Below are 17,995 nucleotides of genomic sequence, written 5' to 3' on the forward strand. Positions count from 1 at the left end.
CTTTCCGACTAGCTAGACATTTGAAACTTTTAGAATATATCAGAATACGATGCCAATGCATTTTTAAATACTTTTAGCCATCTTTAAGTAGAATTGAATTTATTTTCAGTTAATTCTGTTTCGTATGAAAAGTTATTTCGGAAGAAATCCGTAATCCGATCCACTATTATTGGTTGCTAGGAGTCTGGGGTCCTAGCAACTAAATTATTAATATATACGTGCGTTACTACGGAAATCAATATGAAATGTCAAAATGACATTTCAGTATTATTTCTGTCAAGTACAAATTTTTTTGATCGTCAAGTCAAGTTTATATGATTCAACAGAAAATTGAAAAGCGTTGTATACAGAAAGTTCTTTTTATCATGTAATTATTTGTACAAATTACATTTAAAAATTGATATTCCATTTTTAAATAATATGTGTGTACCTACCTGTGCATGTGCAGTATGAGTATGCTTATTTCGAATTTATGTAATATCACTGTTTTACTGTGTAATAGCTTAATGCTCACAATTAAAATGTTATCAACAACTGACTATATTAATCTATGCTTTTTTTACCATGGACAATGATAAAATTAAAAGGGCGTTTGCGCGAATCGAAAAATAGTTATATTTACATAACCTTCGATAATTTTCTTTTAAGAACGCTGGAACACTGCCAGTGTTATCGTCTATAGCGGGTGTTCTCAAACGAATGATCGTACTTTTTGTTAAAAAAACCGTTTCCAGTGTTAACACTGACCACTTTTTTCAAATTATTATTTACAAATAAGTATTGTCACAAAGAGATTGTCAAAAATGATGTTTCTATGAATTTACGAAATTAATTAGCACTGCGACCAATTGAAGTCATTGGTCTTTGTCGCAAGCTTCTTCCATTGCCTCAGAGATGCTGGGTATTCTTAAACATCACCAAATTACCTCAGCTAATGTCTACTGAACCTGTATTTCTCTTTCCATATATCGAAGAAGAGCCTCACGGGTGGTTGGATGAGTGTGTTGCATCCTTAGGATATGGAGAGCCCAATATGGTCGGTATTACATTCACTATTAATTGAGACAATAAAGGAACCACCGTACAACACAAACAAAAAATAAAGGTTGTACCCACTTTTTACACAATTTTCCATCTTCACATACATCCCAGAAAACCCCTTATACTTTTTACTTTCAAAAGTAGCCAGCTTCCTCCCTACCCTTTTTGATAAGGTTCAGCGTTCCGAAACAAGGTCAGTATGGGCTGACAGTATGGGTTTTTCGTAGATATTTTTTGACCCAGCTGTTAATAATTGAACACAATATGCATATGCATGGAAGCCTACAATTTCGCGAAATATATTTTATATAAATAATAATATATTAAGGTAAGTATTATTCAATCGCTGCATGGTGTTTAATTCAAAAAGGGGGGAGCTCATTTAGAAGTAGGGAATCAAACCCCGAGTCAAAATTTTGATCTCGGGATTTCGGGATTACAATTTGAGTCAGCGCTCGAAATGGAAAAGTTTACGAACCGGAGCGCTCGAAAATTTTCTGAGGATATTAACAAGGTTATCAAATTTTATAAACATAAGTGGGCTAGATTTTTTGTTAAATCTATGGCATATCTAGCTCAGACGGTCAAATTATTTTGTCCGTGAGACGGAGCGATAACTTAACAAATTTCACGAACCGAAACGGCGCTCCGGTGCGTTCCGGTCCATTTCGAGCCCTGAATTTGACGATCCCGGGATCCCAGGACTGGTCCCCGGATTGGCGTTTTTTCGATAGTTAATATTATTTTTTATTTATTTATACAAATAGCATTTATAAAATCGGTCAAAATTTCTAGTATAATTTATACTATTAAGACATTTAATGTTAATATTGTGTACGTTAAATCTTGGAAATACATATTGTAATATATATAATAATGTGAAATGAAAACAGTTTTTTTAGAAAAGATAACATTCATAAAATTCGACATAGAAACCAGTATAGTCCATACACTTTACAGAGTCACTGTTGTACGCTAAAATTGCTTCGCATCTGTATTGGTATTATTTGTATGTATGCATTAAGGCCTGTAATAAAACCCTACTTAGAACCGCCTGCAATTATTACTTTATCACCAATTAGTTAGACGTACAGTGCAGGGGCGTAAAGGGCGGAGTTTCTATTGTTATTGAGAGTCGCTGGTCATAAACAGGTCATAAACTCATTCTTTGGAGTCGTCTACAGTGTGTTCATATAGTGACTGTTATCTGGTTTTCTATATAGCTGTTCGCGTCTTTAGCGTCCAATGTATGAAATTATGTTCTTATTATTATGCTCTATTATTTATTTTACTTTGACAGCATTATACTTATAGTTGAATATGCCATTTGTAATTGTTCTCAGAAGTCCTAATGATTATATGTATAATTAAATGACATTGCCAACAAAATTATGTATTTACGGTATTATATTTGTCTTTAATTGTTTAGTTCTCTATAAATTTATAACTAATCTGTTAAATAACGATACTGATATCGTTAAGGCTAATTCATAAATTCCAAAACATTGTATATTCCCAATCCCAACTAAATAAATAATAATACACGATGTTTTCATTGAATTGTAACTATCAGTATAAGTAAATAATATACAGGTACCTACGTTCTAATGTACGCATTTTTATTCCATATTTTAGTAAAACAATAAGTCATAAAAATATGCTAATTTTTCCTTAATTCTTCATGCACATCCTGTGTCAATACTACCAAAGAACACCAACACAACTTCAAATCGTTTTTAGCGTACAACAGTGTCCCTGTAGAACGAAAGACCTATACCTGCCTGCATGTCCGTGGCACTGGCGGTTAGACCCTGTTTGCGTGCCAGAACGTCAGTGGCGTCTAGCTGGTTAAATGAACAAATTTATTATTTTTCTGATATTCTTACGATTGCGTACGACAACAAAAAATGGTTATTTATTATCCGTGAGCATCTGGCGATTCCCCCTGTGACATGCGCAGGCAGGCAGACACACTTCACTAACATAATTTTGTACAAATTGATTGTGATTGATAAAAAAATCAATCGCGAAGGTTTCATAGTATCGAAAATTGTCCGGGATCCAGGGATTGGATTCCCTATTTAGAAGTCAATATTATCAATTGAATTACTTTTGGTGCAAACCTTTCTATAAAAATATTGTGACGGATTGTTTGTTCATCTCAAACAATAAAAGCATTTGAAAAAAATATATACATAGGTTGGTCCCTCATGTCATTGCACAGTTTGAGTATCGTTTTCAGATACGTCTCGATCCGGATGTCTGGCTAAATATTAAACATTCAAATTCTGTCTGAAGATTTTAAATTTACTATACCAACATGTCCGGGAATTGTGCAAATGGACATGATGTTGTTAATGATTGAATATGACAACACGGACTTTCATGTTTGGTCTGGGTAATATTTTATCCAAATATCTATTGTCAGGATTATCTATCTCAAAAGATTGTACATGCTAACATTAACAACATTCGGCTTTCAATTATTTCGTACGCCGGGAAAAGACGAATTAGGTTTTTTTGTTCTGTTGTTATTTTTTCATTCTGATTATTACGTTATACACAAATCAATACTATTTTTCATAATATGATAATGTAAATACCTAAGTCATGAATTTAGAATGTTATAATTTGCTACAGTACCAAATTTACGTTTGAAGAGGCTTTATGGAGGCTTCCAAAAATAACTTGTTATTCCATAACAATCAATTATTTTAGCATTTTAGACTTTATTCATATTAAAACAGAACAATTAATCAATTTTTATCAACGTTGTTGCTATATTTTATAATACGTAACAATTTTGAATATCACCATTTGCCCTGAAAATTAGTTAGTTTGTTTCAATAGGCCACGAGACCCATCAATTGCAGAGGTGCAGAGTTTGTTGCAGAGGTGGTTCCATTAATTGCGGAGGTTGCAGAGGTTGCTTTAGGCAATATACATAATATTGCGAGGGTCGTACTTACTGAGAAAAAATCAAAGCAATAAGAAAGTTGGGAAGGACACGGGGCCCTTAAAATGGATCCCTTTAACATAAGCTTTAAGTACACCGATGTTATGTTTTTTTGTTATAATATTTTGGTTGAGTGGGCTTTAAGTCGCACGTGGGCTCGAGGCTTCATCCTGATGGTAAAATTAATTAGAGTATACGTTTTATAACTTTACACTTTTTACTACACTGATACGCCTCTTTGCCTGATTACTTATCATAAAATTAGATCAAATGTAGTAACAGATAAATAGATAATATGTATATGTAAAAAAAAATTTGTTAGAATATATTACATCATTTTCATCCTAGAGCCGGAGTGCAAAGTTATGAAGCATATACGATAATCATAGTAATTCGATATAATATGATTAGCTAAATTATTGCTCATAGAATAGTACCTACGGAGTATTCCTAACCAGCGTTCGAAATATAAAAGTTTACGAACCGGAGCGCTTGACAGTTTTCTGAAGAACATAGTTATTGAATTTTATGTGTATTTCATAAAAATAAGTGTGTTAGATTTTTTATTAAATTGCCTATCTCTAGCTCAGATGGTCAATTAATTTTCTCCACGAGACGGAGCGATAATTTTACCGATTTCACGAACAGGAACGGCACTCCGGCTCCATTAGCTCTGTTCCTAACAACATAGCATTACCAATAACCAAAATGTATGTTTTAATAAGTTTGGATGTGTGACTACCCTTCCTTGCTGTTATAGGGTAGCGGGTGGTCGTTACCGACCATTTGTTTCATAATATGCATGACTATTATCTTACTGGAATAATACATCACAGAGCATACACATAATAATAATATATTATGGCTCTTTCAATAACAATAATTTTAAACGTCTCCTGAAAAAATTCCAAGTAAAAGCATATCACGAGGCCAATTGTTTTGATATCTTTCCGCGATCAAATCAAAGCAAATCTTGTGTGTGAATCAATTTGTATACATAATAATATTCAAACAATAATATGTTATATTATCATTTGTTTAGTTTAAATGCAAAGTCTCGAGTGTGAGAAACTTTCGCCAAGTTTCTCACAAGACCAGAGACTAGAGAGCGAAAGAAAGAAACAACGAAAAGAAAGACAAGTCGTTCTTGATTAGCATCCGAGATTTGCTTTCCAAATGTCAAACCAACTTCGTTTCACTAACACTATAACAACAATCCACATAGCACGCGGATATAATATAATTGATTAAGTATCAGAATGTTGTATGCAAATTCCATGCAGCTCTTACCGGGAGAGATGGGCTTTTTTACGATTGCTAGTAAAGGTTAAGTTAAAGCTTGCGTTTGTTACGAGAATCATAATACACCTATACATTATATTTAAAATAAAACAATAAATTTGTTGACGTCCACACGGTCCATTAATTATTTCATGATAATTTAAAATAAATAAGTAAATTGAAAGGAAACACTTGAATCTAAAAAAAGTGCTAAAACTCAAGAGAACTAGTCTTTGCGGATCGTCTATCTCTATTGTGTCTTCTCACGTGAAATTTAACTTTGGCCGTACAAAATTGACATGGACAGATCTACGGAAACGTCTGGTGGCCGCACCAAATTTCACTTTTGTTATGATTGAACAAATTAAAGCTATTTTTTTTACCTATAGAAAAGTCCATTTAATAAAAGACATTTGAATATTTTAGTACATATCTATTTATTTAAAAATAATGCAAATGGAAATTCCTCAATACTCTTTTTTTCCAATGCGAGCCGCATGGCTGCTTCTAAATATCTGTCAATTGGCTTCGATATTTGTTTTTTATGAAGTACATTACACTGAATGATCTTTCACAGTATACAGTAGTAGGAAAAGTCGACAATATTAATAAAGTAATTGTTGCCAATTCTTGGTCAACATATAACTTCGACCAAGATTTTTCAACCGTGGTATTATTAAAATAGTTTTTAATTACTTGGTAATGACTCATTTCCAATAACGCATATGAACGTTAGCCAAGTTAATTAAATTAAATACTGAAAATGATGTTGGTAGCCGCAGCAAAATCCTCTGGTGGCCGCACATGAGAACTACCGGTCTAGAGTCTATACGTCATGACAACAATAGATTCTTCAAAAGTCTTTATTCCACATTCGAAAGAACTTATTAAACTTTAAACTATATTTTAATGGTAAAAGGATTCATACCATAATATGACGTAGGTACTAATAAAAATCGAACTTTCATAGAACACATATTTTACACCTACCTAAGTACCTACCTAACATAATTTTTTTTAATTAAAAAATAAACTTTTTAATGTTTTGAGATAAGATACGTATTGTTTTTTTTTTTTACTTAAAATGAAAATTAACATTAAAATAATATTGCAATTTTTGCTAAAAAAGTTTCTCTCGCCCAGCGCTCGAAATGGAAAAGTGTGATCGATTTTTTTGTTTTATACCTACATTGAACGGATAAATAATACACTAACTGTCTTTAAAGTTCTGATTTGCATAATATTGTGTACTATTAGATGAGTATTAGACAAGAAAACTTACTTAAAACAGCTGGCGAAAAAAAAATCATTTCTACGAAATATCAATTAACGTATTTTTCATTTTTATTTCTTTATTTGCCACCCATAAACAGTGCACTGTATTTTGTATTTATAAAAATATGTAATGTATTACAATCGTTTAATCAGTATTAAAAGATTACAATATTTATCCACAGACCCTGAAAATGTTCTTAATTTTAGGTAAATGGACGTATCTAATGGTAAGATAATTAATTCAAGCAATGGAATGCAATTTTTATTTTTTCCACGTGACCGCTATTCTCACCCTTAAATCGGAGGTTTCTATTATTAATTATATTTTAGTTGCAGCTCAACAAAGAAAGTATAAAATAGAAATTGTTGCATTCTCAATAAATTTACACGTGTTTAAATGGCGTGTTGCTCAGCGCATAGATTGAATTCAGTCGATTAATCGTAGAGTAGTAAAATTGCAAGTCTAAAAGCTCGCGCCATGCTGCGTAGTGCGTGCCAAAAGTTCGCCGAAATAATTATATTGTCTATGGAGGAACAAAGGCGCCTGAAATTAAATTTTGGCTTCACGAGACTGTGACTGACATTGTCGATACTTTATAGGTCGTTTCAAGGCCATTTTAATTAGGTACTTACATATTTAAACATATTACGTATAAAACGTTATCGACAACTATCTAGTGTTATTAATTGGTAGGTATATAGCGGCGACGATTCGGTACTATGAGACTGTTTAACACGCTTACTAATTGAAACATAATAAATGTTAACACTAGCGTAGTATGTATGTATTCTACATAATTTAATGATAATCTCATTAATAGTGTTAACTGTCAATTTATTATGGGAATGCATTGTTTATGACGCTCGATAATTTTATATTTTTTAAAATCTAATTTTGTGTATTTTATAAAAATAAGTGTTCAATTTTTTGTTTGTCAAATTAATTTTTCCACAAAACAGAGCGATAATTTTGGGGATTATATGAACCGGAACGGTGATCCGGTCAATTTCGAGCCCTGGTTGTTAATTTAAATAAAACGCAATTTTATGGCACTAATTCAGCGTTTATTAAATATTAAACTAGACCGGTTTCGTCCGCTTCAGAGGGATACAAAATATTCAATATTAACAGCTATTATTTATCCTAACGAATTTCAATGTCAAGCCTGGTCCTGTGCGTTGCGCTGCCACGCACTTCCGCAGAACTTTATCATTTCATCGATCCAGCGGCCTCTAGGTCTACCTTGCGGACGTTTTGTATCTATTGGATACCACTGGATGACTAGATTTGTCCAACGATTGGACATAAGATATGATAGACAATAATTAAATAAAAATTTAGGAATTTCTCTGCGTGTAATTTCCAGTGTATATTTTTTTAGTGTATTTGGGTAGGTATTTAATTGTGATTGTACCGACATACATAATATCTACTCTTAAAGGAATCGGCAGTTCGAAAAAGTCTGGGATACTCTGATAATCCAAGTTCTGTGCATTATTATGTTACCGATTTTACCTTGATGTATGCATCGGGTAGATTAGTTGCACTGTGCAAATGAAGGTCGCAAACATAACCGGTAGGTGAGATTATTATTATTTTGAAGGCAAAGTATTATCACAGAGATGATTTAAAGTTTAAAGAAATGCTTTTTGCACTTTATCGTTCGCTTATTGTTTGTTCTCCCTTGTGCAATAAACTTATTTGCTTTTAACTGCGTTGCTCGATACAACGAAATGTACTTAATACAGCAATATTTTATCAAGACCGTGAACTTTAGTGATATATTTCTGTGTTCTTGATAAACGTAAGTCAGTGATGCTTAACACTTTTTAGGAGAAATACTCCGCCTACCAGAGGCACCTGGCGGTAAAAAATGAAGTTTTCGATTTGAGACAATTTATAGAGAATTTAAATTTTAAAATATTGTAATTAATCAATACGTGTCTGCATAGATAAGTACCTACATACAAAGAATTAATGTAGCTTTTATTTAAAGTCAAACGTACAAAACGTCTAATTACACCAACCAATGACATTATTATGGGACGAAGCATCTGGAAAAAAAATGACATTCACTTTTTTGTCGGGTCTGCCGTATGGCATAATCTGTTCTAACGCTATTACAATAAAGGTGATATTGCTATAAATTCCCGATGCTTTTTGTCAGGTCTGCCGAATGGTTCGGTTCGAACGGGTTCGCTCAAATGAACATTGATACTAGAAACACTGTTCTAACGCCATTACAATAAAGGTGATATTGCTTTAAATCCCCGATGCGTGATATCGCATAATGGAAATTGCGTGACGTCTACCTATACATGTGCGAATATCGCTATGCGCGAATTTACTTGCTAGCTACTGCATTGAGTGCGTTGTCCATTAATAATGTCATTGACACCAACAGATTCGCAGACCCAACCAGATTCAACGATCGTCGTGAGCAATCGTTAGCTTTAAAATAAATAGCAAGTACAACGAATGATTCAGATAGCGAATCGATCGTGTTGACGTTTCATTTGATTGCTTCATAATACACACTCAGTTGCTAGAGTGTTAACAATATAATATAATACGATATAATATGATTTTTGATCTATGGATCTAAACCAAAAAATATCAGCTATTGGTCAGCAGGTTAGAGGTGACAACACTAAAAAGTTCTCCCTCATATTATGATATTACTTTAAGTGCCAATGGCAACTATTGGAGATAACGGAGATAACATTGCGACTAGTAACTAGTTGCTGAGAATTATTTTTTGTTTTGTATTAATATTGTCAGTTAACATAATGATTAAAATCAGACAGCATTCATTATGTAAACGCTAGATTTATATTGTTATTTCAAACACAATAATACTCGTAAGCTTAAAGTTAATTCGGATATTTTCGTCCGTTTTCGGTAATCTTCGACACGATTATCGGGTGAATCGTGTAAAAAAGATAGAAATTGTTCCGATTCGGTCACGACTACAGGGAACGTCTCAAAAGTGACTTTTCACGATCGAGGGCGATTGTGGCGGGAATGGGACAACTGGGCGCCAAGACAATTGGACGCCGCACTGTTGAATGAAATAAATAGACAGACGTTCGTTACGATTTTATACAGAAAGTAGTCGAGGATTGTTAATCAGTTTCTATCTACTACTTATTAGTTTTAATTCATTTTACTCTAAACATAATGTTTTTTATTGCGGATTGACAATTATCATGCCTGAGTCTTTATATAAAAATATAAGAACTTTCTTCTCGTTGGAACTTAAACATATGCACAATTAAATCATTATTTACGTGCACATATTTAAATTCTCACCAACTATTAAATAATAATATAACAATTTAAATATAAATAATAGTACTAAATATATTTTTACAAAGTACCTATAATTCAAGAATGTCCATTTATTTTCTAATTTCATTCGATTGCCTGGCGGCGCCCAATTGTCCCGTAACGTATATATTACCATTTTTTTCAATATGCAACATTCATTATCACAGGTATATTGTATTTTTTGTAGTATAAGCGGTAACTAGCACTACAATCGAATTGCACAGTTTCGCGCCACAACATTACTATGGAGGGCCTTGCCCGTATATTGTCATAATCAATATACCTGCATACAGATTATTTATTAGTAAATAAGTAGTTGATACGATGCATTTAGATTCATTTGCTACCTGCCAACACTAGGTAAAGTAAATATTTGGCGCAAAACAATAATGAAACAACACAACGAAACCAGAAAAGAGTGTTTGGGATGCTTTTAATTTCTCGTTCGATGTGTGGAAAGATACCAGTCGACTGAGATATTTAAAATATTCACCTCACAAGACACAAGGGGTGGAGTATAAAATAATTTGTTGACCTTCGTAGCAAAGAGGATAGCTACTAAGAGCTAGCAACATACGTAAAAGTAGTTTTCAATTTAAGCTTTCACTCTTTACTCTAAAGGCTACTGCGATATACTGAATTCAGATTAGGGTTTGGAGGTATAGTTTGTATGGGCGATGTTGAAAATGCGGTCGCCAAAGGCCACATTGATGTACTGGTGAAAAAAACTTCTTGTCCGCGTGTTAAAACTGTGAACTAACAAGCCCCTCCTGTTAAGTCGACTACAGCGACTTTTGGTTATCGATGAGATCTTGTTGTCGGACAGTAGGCGCGATCTATTGCCTCTACCTCGCTTTCTAACGAGTAAGGTTTGGCAAGACTCACCAGGGAGACACCTAGCTACGCGGCATGAAGCACAGTTCCGGATCGTGAAATCCTCGAGACTTCCGCTCCGTCTCGTAGAAAATTTTAAAGTGGCGCTCCGGGTACAGGAATTATTATGAGAATGTCGTACCGTTACATATTTCTACAAACAATATTAGATTTTGTGTTTTTTTGTTAAAAAGTTTTAATATACTGCTTATGTACGTAAAAGCTTATATACTACTTATGTGCGCACAAGGAAAAATAATAGTACTTAACATTTAGAAAAAGGAACTTCTTTCGCCTGCGGCGCTGTAAAACGTAAACTGTCCGAATCTTTGGTAGACGTGCATATCAGATGTTTACATAATGTTATTGTATCTGTTCGTCTAAGGTAGGTAGGTAGGTAGGTATTATATAATAAAAAAAGCTTGCACATTTTTAGAAAATTGTCGAGCGCTCCGGTTCTTAAAATTTTCTATGCTGGTATGACGTGGATTCGGCGGTAGAAATTTTAAATACAAAATGATTAAAATATGACTAAATAAACTCTATTCTTGCTATTGGAGAGTAAATCAATCCAATGAATATTTAGCCCAGCATGAAAACAGTAACAGAAAACAACACTATGGATCTATTTAGATTTAGACAAAATCAAGATTAACACCCATTCATTGCGTCCAACGCAACTGGTGCGTTGCCCTTCAGGTGGCCATTAGATATAATTAGCATGTTGTTTAAATGTGGTCATTAAATATTAATTGAAAGGCCCGCAGTGAATGGGTTGTAATCTCGTCAAAATATTGTGTATTTTCCGTCCGTACTTCTTGTCGAATGACTTCAGATTTTTGATCTGTCTATGCTTCAAGGAAAACTGCCACTGAATAGGTGTGCAGTGGTGTGTACCTTGTGTATTCACATATTAACAGAAGGGCGTAAAATATTTAATCCCGAGTCAAAAATAACGATTTCAACTGAAATAGTCAAATTTAACATAACGTAGAATTATGCTCCGCCCCGCGCATACCTACTTAGTTTCTTGGTGCTCATTTTTGCCTCCGCGGAATGTTGAATTATTGCCAGACATCAAAAAATAAATTATGCTATTTTAATATATTTCAGTTAATAATAATAATTGGGAAGAAAATAATAAGAACATGCAATACATAGTTTAAATCTTTCGTGAGTCAGCAGAAGCATTCTGGATTGTATAACATATTTTTTTATGTGAATCTTCACGCCTAGTATGCATAGAAACCAGGGAACACAAAAACATTAAAATTAACTTACATAATTAATTTGAAAACATCTGTGAGAAATGAATGGGTGGTTCACAATAATTATGGATCAAGTCCAATTTTCATAAAATTCGATTTTTTTGTTTCTGTGGCTAGATAAAACAGATTTCTATATTTTGTGTGTTAATATCACAATCTAAGCTCTACAATTGTCCGCAGAAATGGCAATACTAGTATTGATAAGACATCAACTTGAATGTGAATCATGTCCATTTTGAGTTTTGACAGTTCCTTCAGCAGTATAAGGAGGTATATTTGCTAACATTAATTTGCTAATATTAATAAAGCTTGAATATACTTTATGTTTCGACTATTTATTTAAATTGATCCATGTAGGTACTATCAAAATATGGTAAATATATTACAGTGAAAACATTCCTGAATTTTACAAAAGGAGTTTTAACTTTAGGTTCAAATATCTCAGGAACCATTTTGATAGACTTGATTCATAATTGTTGTGAACCACCCAAATATATACGTAAACAACCACAAAATTCTTTTTGAAAAAAAAAACAATACGACACCCAGCGGTTCGAACCCGCGCCCCCTAAGATTCGCTGTTATGCGCTATGACAGCTAAGCTACGTTCGTTCTATCTAATTGTGCCAAAATTCTGTTTTCGGTATTATTTGATCGATATTAAAATTATTATGGGTGGGGAAAACAACAATTTTATTATGCGGTAAAGTACGTACCTTCCAATTTCTGTGAGCAGTTCATAGAAGTCCTCGGCATCCACACCGCGCTTGATGACGACATCTCTCTGTGCGAACGAAGGTTCCAATTCTATAAAAAAGATGGAGAAACTTTATTAAGATTAAAAAATGAATAAAATAAGATAAGTACACGTATAAAACTGATAAGTATACAAATATTATACAGATGAATGCACAAAACTTGAAATATCTGTTTAGTGAAGACATTTCGTAGTAAATATTTTATACATGAAAGGTTTCAGATATTTCGACTATGCTAATTTTATGCCGCCACCCATACCAACAATTGTGTTTATTTTAATTTATAACTACATTTCACAGTGTTTTGTTGAATATGAGTGAATGGGGAGGCGACTTTTCGTATTTTCTTCGGGTGGACCTGGTATAATAATAATTATTAGTAAATTTCTAATACGGCGAAACTTTAGGTTGGTAGACATGTCGGTCAAATTTGGGTATGTTCGTGTTGGCGTATCCACCCGAACACCTACAATATTATTGGTAATATCATTGCGATTGCAGCAAGTAGCAAAACAAAAATATTATGTTACTACTAGCCACTCGATATTTGACAGCTCGCGGGTAACTATAATTAAGGCGGCGGCCATGACGTCATAATTTTTCAAAACACTCGTATCTTGCATCTCAATTCTCAATACCTATGTAAAATTGACGTACTCTATCTCGCTCTAAAAGTTAACACAGTCAAGAGAGGGGCACTCAAGATAACACTTTTGGACAATTCGGAAGGTTAACTTATTGTAATAATTAACTGCCTGAATAATAATGTCATTGGCCTGAATACATAAAGTGATAAATGTGATATATTTATCACATGTAGCTCTTTTTGGATGTTAAGTGATATGTTAGAATAGCCTAGCTGAGTCATTATTGAAGATCACATTAGATTTATATAATAATTGTTGCTGTATTCTGCAAAAGCGCCTACAGTGCTTTCTGCAAAATGTAATTGTTAACATACATAAACATATTGGTGAATAGTTAAAAATTTACTCTACACTACACGGCGAAAAGCTACGGAACGAGTGAAATTTGAACACATACCTTTCGCTCACCGATCAAGTAGGTACCTGAATGCTTTAGCCGTTGAAATATCGATCCAAGACGTGCCTTCTACTATAGTCGAACAACATCTTCTTGTTAAAACTGTGAACTAACATGCTCCTCCCATTTTTAACCGCATTTCCATTATAAACTAACGAGCTCCTCCCATTTAGTCGACAACAGCGCCTTCCGGCTTGTCCCTAAATCTTCTTGTTGGTCAGTAAAGTTATTTATTTTTTAGTTTAGTTAGTTTAAGTAAGTAAGTTTTTAGTTTAGTAAAATAAATATAATATCTAATTGTAACATTTAACCTAACGTGATTAACTGATTAATATTTGAAGAAAACTTTACAAAATAATATAGGTAATATAGGTATTTTGTAAATCTTTATGTTATTATTTTGTTACCTGCTAACTAAGACAATTTTTATAATAAGCGTCTTTGATCCAATCAGAACACTGGATAAACATGCGCGAAAATCGAGAAGCTTTTGAATGTGTTTATCACCTGTAACTAAGCCAGTCTCCGCAAGCACGTGAAAATATTTGTCTATTTATTAAAGTGGCTATTCGGCAGGTGCCAAGTTATGAGTCACGAAAGGGAATTCACCTGAACAGCTGTTTGATTTACTTTTGCTTTTCTAAAAGCGAGACAGAGATCTCTGGACGCCAAGCGGACCACTCACGATTCATTCATTGATGAGTCGGAAAGATTTTATCGGATATTTGATACATCTTCTGTAAATATTGTGATTCGCAATAACATTTTTTTTTGTACTACTTCACTTGGCTAACTTTTCCTGACGCCAGGGGGGAGAGACACGCCAGCAGAGAACCTAGCGGAAAAATTCGAAGCTTGCAATTTGAGATTTTTTTTTGATAATTTACAATTTCAACTGTATTAATTAATTAATATGTATCTGAAAACATAAAAAAGATTTTTTAATTTAAAGATAAACATACAATTGTAAAAAAATGTAATAAAATTTGAATTCGTTGTAGGGTCACATCTTATTATTACAATTTTTCGTCGTTTAGATTTTTGACTAATTCATTGTTTTAATATTTTTTTATATATATTTTAAAAAACATCGATTTTTATAAAAATATAAATGTGTATAACTTGAAATACTTTTTATTTATATATTTAAAAAATAATAATAAATATATTTTTTAAACTTCAGTTGAGGCATGATCTAAAAAGATCGTGGCTAGGCGATGCGCGGATTGTGCAAATGACGCGTGCCGAACGAAATATAGTTTGTCATAAAAATCCAACATGTGTCCATTTAATGTTATGTTTATTGTTATATTACTAATAATAATAGTGTATTCATTGACATGTTTTCTTTTTTAAGTACATACGTAAAGTATTTAGTCATCTTTACACGATTTAAGAATATTTTCATCCGACGCCATGACAAAACAAATCGACGTGCAGACACCTCGACTGTCGGTCTCCGATTGGCGACTAGTGAGAAATTTCGTCGCACCTATTGTTGAAAATTATTTGCCGTTTCACTGAAGTACGCTCTTAAATTATAATCGCGTCTTCAATTGTATTTTGTTTTGAAAACTAAAACCATCGGGAAATACTCACAAATTAACAGGCATCTTTCCTTGTCAGCACTCGTCTCGTCTAGGCACTTTTATTCGAGAGTATCCCACGACAACCTTCCAAGACATTGGTTTATTTTACACTAGGATAATACGCATGATTTAAATTAGTAAGCCTTCATGAAAAAAGACTTTCTAGCTCGACATGAGATGTCGTAAACCTTTTTGTAAGCTGAGAAAATTGCTGGCCGGTCCGACCGACACTCGGACAGATATGAGAAGCTTTTCGGCAATTAAAAATAGCGTTCCGGTTCGAAAATTATGAATTTTTTGTTTTGTTATGATTTTTTAGGAGATTTCAATGTATGTATATTCAATTTCGGTCATCAGTGAACGCACTTTGTTTCTTATCAGGTGTTAATTATTATAAAAACAAAATATGCTATTTTGCTACCTACCCGTTGTTTGAGGGTCACTCTTGGCTTAACGGATTTGTTAATAAGCAAAATTGCCGCATATGGATTGAGCCGAATCAAGAAGAGACCCTACAAATTCCATTACATCCATAAAAATCCACCGTTCGGCGCGGTTTACACGCTGGTGGCATCATCGGCCCTTATTTTATTATTTATTAATTTAATAATTATTAACAATATTTTTTTCTTTTTTTATATAAAAAAAATCTAATTAACGTCGGCGCAGACCCACCTACATCAGCGTGCACAAGTTTGAGAATCTCTGCTATACTTATGTATATATTTAATACCTATATGGGGCTATAGCTACCAAGAGATAATCATAATTACATGTGGGCTGGATATATAATAATATAAGTCAATGCCGTTTTAAAACATAATACATTTTGATGAACCATTTTACCAGGCGATTCTATTACAGAAAATTAGCATGGATTCTCATAGTATGTCAATGAAAATCACAATGATGCTGCATTCATTACTCATGTTTGTCTAATTCAATTTTCACATAACATAATAGCTGGTATGAGCTTATTTCTTTGCAATTGTACTGTTTCTATGAAATTTCGATGGTACTTTCGTTATATTCTGTGAAGGCTCTGCTGTATCCTCTTATTGTTTATCGCATCCATTGTGATTGTAAATGATATTTATAAACACATTTTTAAATAATTAGTGATTATCAAAGAATTTGGATTTCGCTGATTAGCATTAGATTAGCTGATCATGAATTTAAACATCAAACTATTATTAATTTGTCATTAATAATATTATCATACATATTGTATCATATATATCCATATAAGATTTATCATAGAATATATTATGTGAGAACAGAATTGTTTTTGAATTGCAATACAGTGAATGAATATTGTAATGAACCAACGCGTGATAAAAATGGAATCTCGCCAACTGCTTTGACAGAATCTGATTTGGCAATATGTACTGACAGTGCTTATTTTTCACAATTTATACATGCTCCAGGCGGATTATATTGATACCGACAACGTAGGTATATTGACTGAATACTGCTACATAGTACAGACGCATAGTTCAGAATATATACTTAGAGAAAACACTTTAAGGGTTTTTGGCCTTTGGTCTTGGATAGAAAAGTTATACATATAATGATCTAGGATATACAGTGGTTTCACCCTGAGACTACGGGGTCATCCATGTGTTAGTTTTTTCCTTTTCGTCTAAATTAGATGACATTTTTTAACTAACCCCTCCTACAATTCGTTAAAAACATTTTTCTACAAACCCCTTAATCAGAACGTTATATCAGATCACCACCCCCATAGGGCGTGATGTAATATATGGATGACCCCTAAGGGAAGAAGCACTGCAGAGCGAGATAATAAGTAAGTATTTCTAGTTCAATATCGTTAGTAAAAGGCATAGTGCTCAATGGTACGTACCTACCTACAAAATCTTGGGTACGTTCACAGAATACATCAAATACATGAACGCTTATTTGCAATATCCATACTTAGTGCAATGTTGGGATATTAGAGTTATTCAATACTGAATTAAAAATGAGAAAAACTAGTGGGACTCGAACCGCACACATTTTCACTGTTCAAATGATTGCTCCCATCCTTTGAGCCATCGGTCTGCATATGACTCATGCGAATTACATCTAATATTTACGGGCGTAAACGTGTATCAAAGTTAGCTAGGGTAAGAATAAGACGGTGTTGTAATTGAATCGGGGTTATGAGAATTTCCAACACGACTTTTAGAACATTTGGAATATGACAACACTACTGCAAACAGTCAAAAAAACGTAATTATTATAAGGATTTAGGAAAAGGTGTTCTTATCCAATAAAATTGTACTTTTGGTCTTCATTTAAGTTTGGGAGATATTTTTTGAAATACTGAAATATTTCGCGGCTCCCTGGCAGGAGCTCCAGGGCCCCCTGGGGCCCGCGCCACCCAGTTTGAGAAGTACTGATAAAGGAAGGAGTGTTTACAAGAGTCTTTTTAATTTTCATATGCTGCGACCATTGATAAATCAGCGGTAACAAGGTATTATTTTTAAGACCAGTATTACTAATGAGTCATGACCTATCGAGTCTATACAACTTAATAAGTAAGTATCACACGGAACGTCGCTCTAAGTAAACACGCC

General features: G+C 33.4%; 1 protein-coding gene across 2 annotated transcripts in view; it reads right to left on the reverse strand.

The window, feature by feature from the left end:
* The window catches only part of LOC147078003 (uncharacterized), a 90,617-nt gene that overhangs the window by 21,168 nt on the left and 51,454 nt on the right, over positions 1-17,995 (reverse strand). For both annotated transcript variants that reach the window (XM_085961080.1, XM_085961079.1), the window contains exon 4: positions 12,742-12,832. In XM_085961080.1, coding sequence (XP_085817206.1) covers positions 12,742-12,832 — 91 coding nt within the window. The remainder of the gene's footprint in view (positions 1-12,741; positions 12,833-17,995) is intronic.

This window comes from Rhyacophila brunnea, unplaced genomic scaffold (genome assembly GCF_057557595.1).
Source record: "Rhyacophila brunnea isolate RB1 unplaced genomic scaffold, BYU_Rbru_1.0 scaffold_12, whole genome shotgun sequence".
Lineage (NCBI taxonomy): Eukaryota > Metazoa > Arthropoda > Insecta > Trichoptera > Rhyacophilidae > Rhyacophila > Rhyacophila brunnea.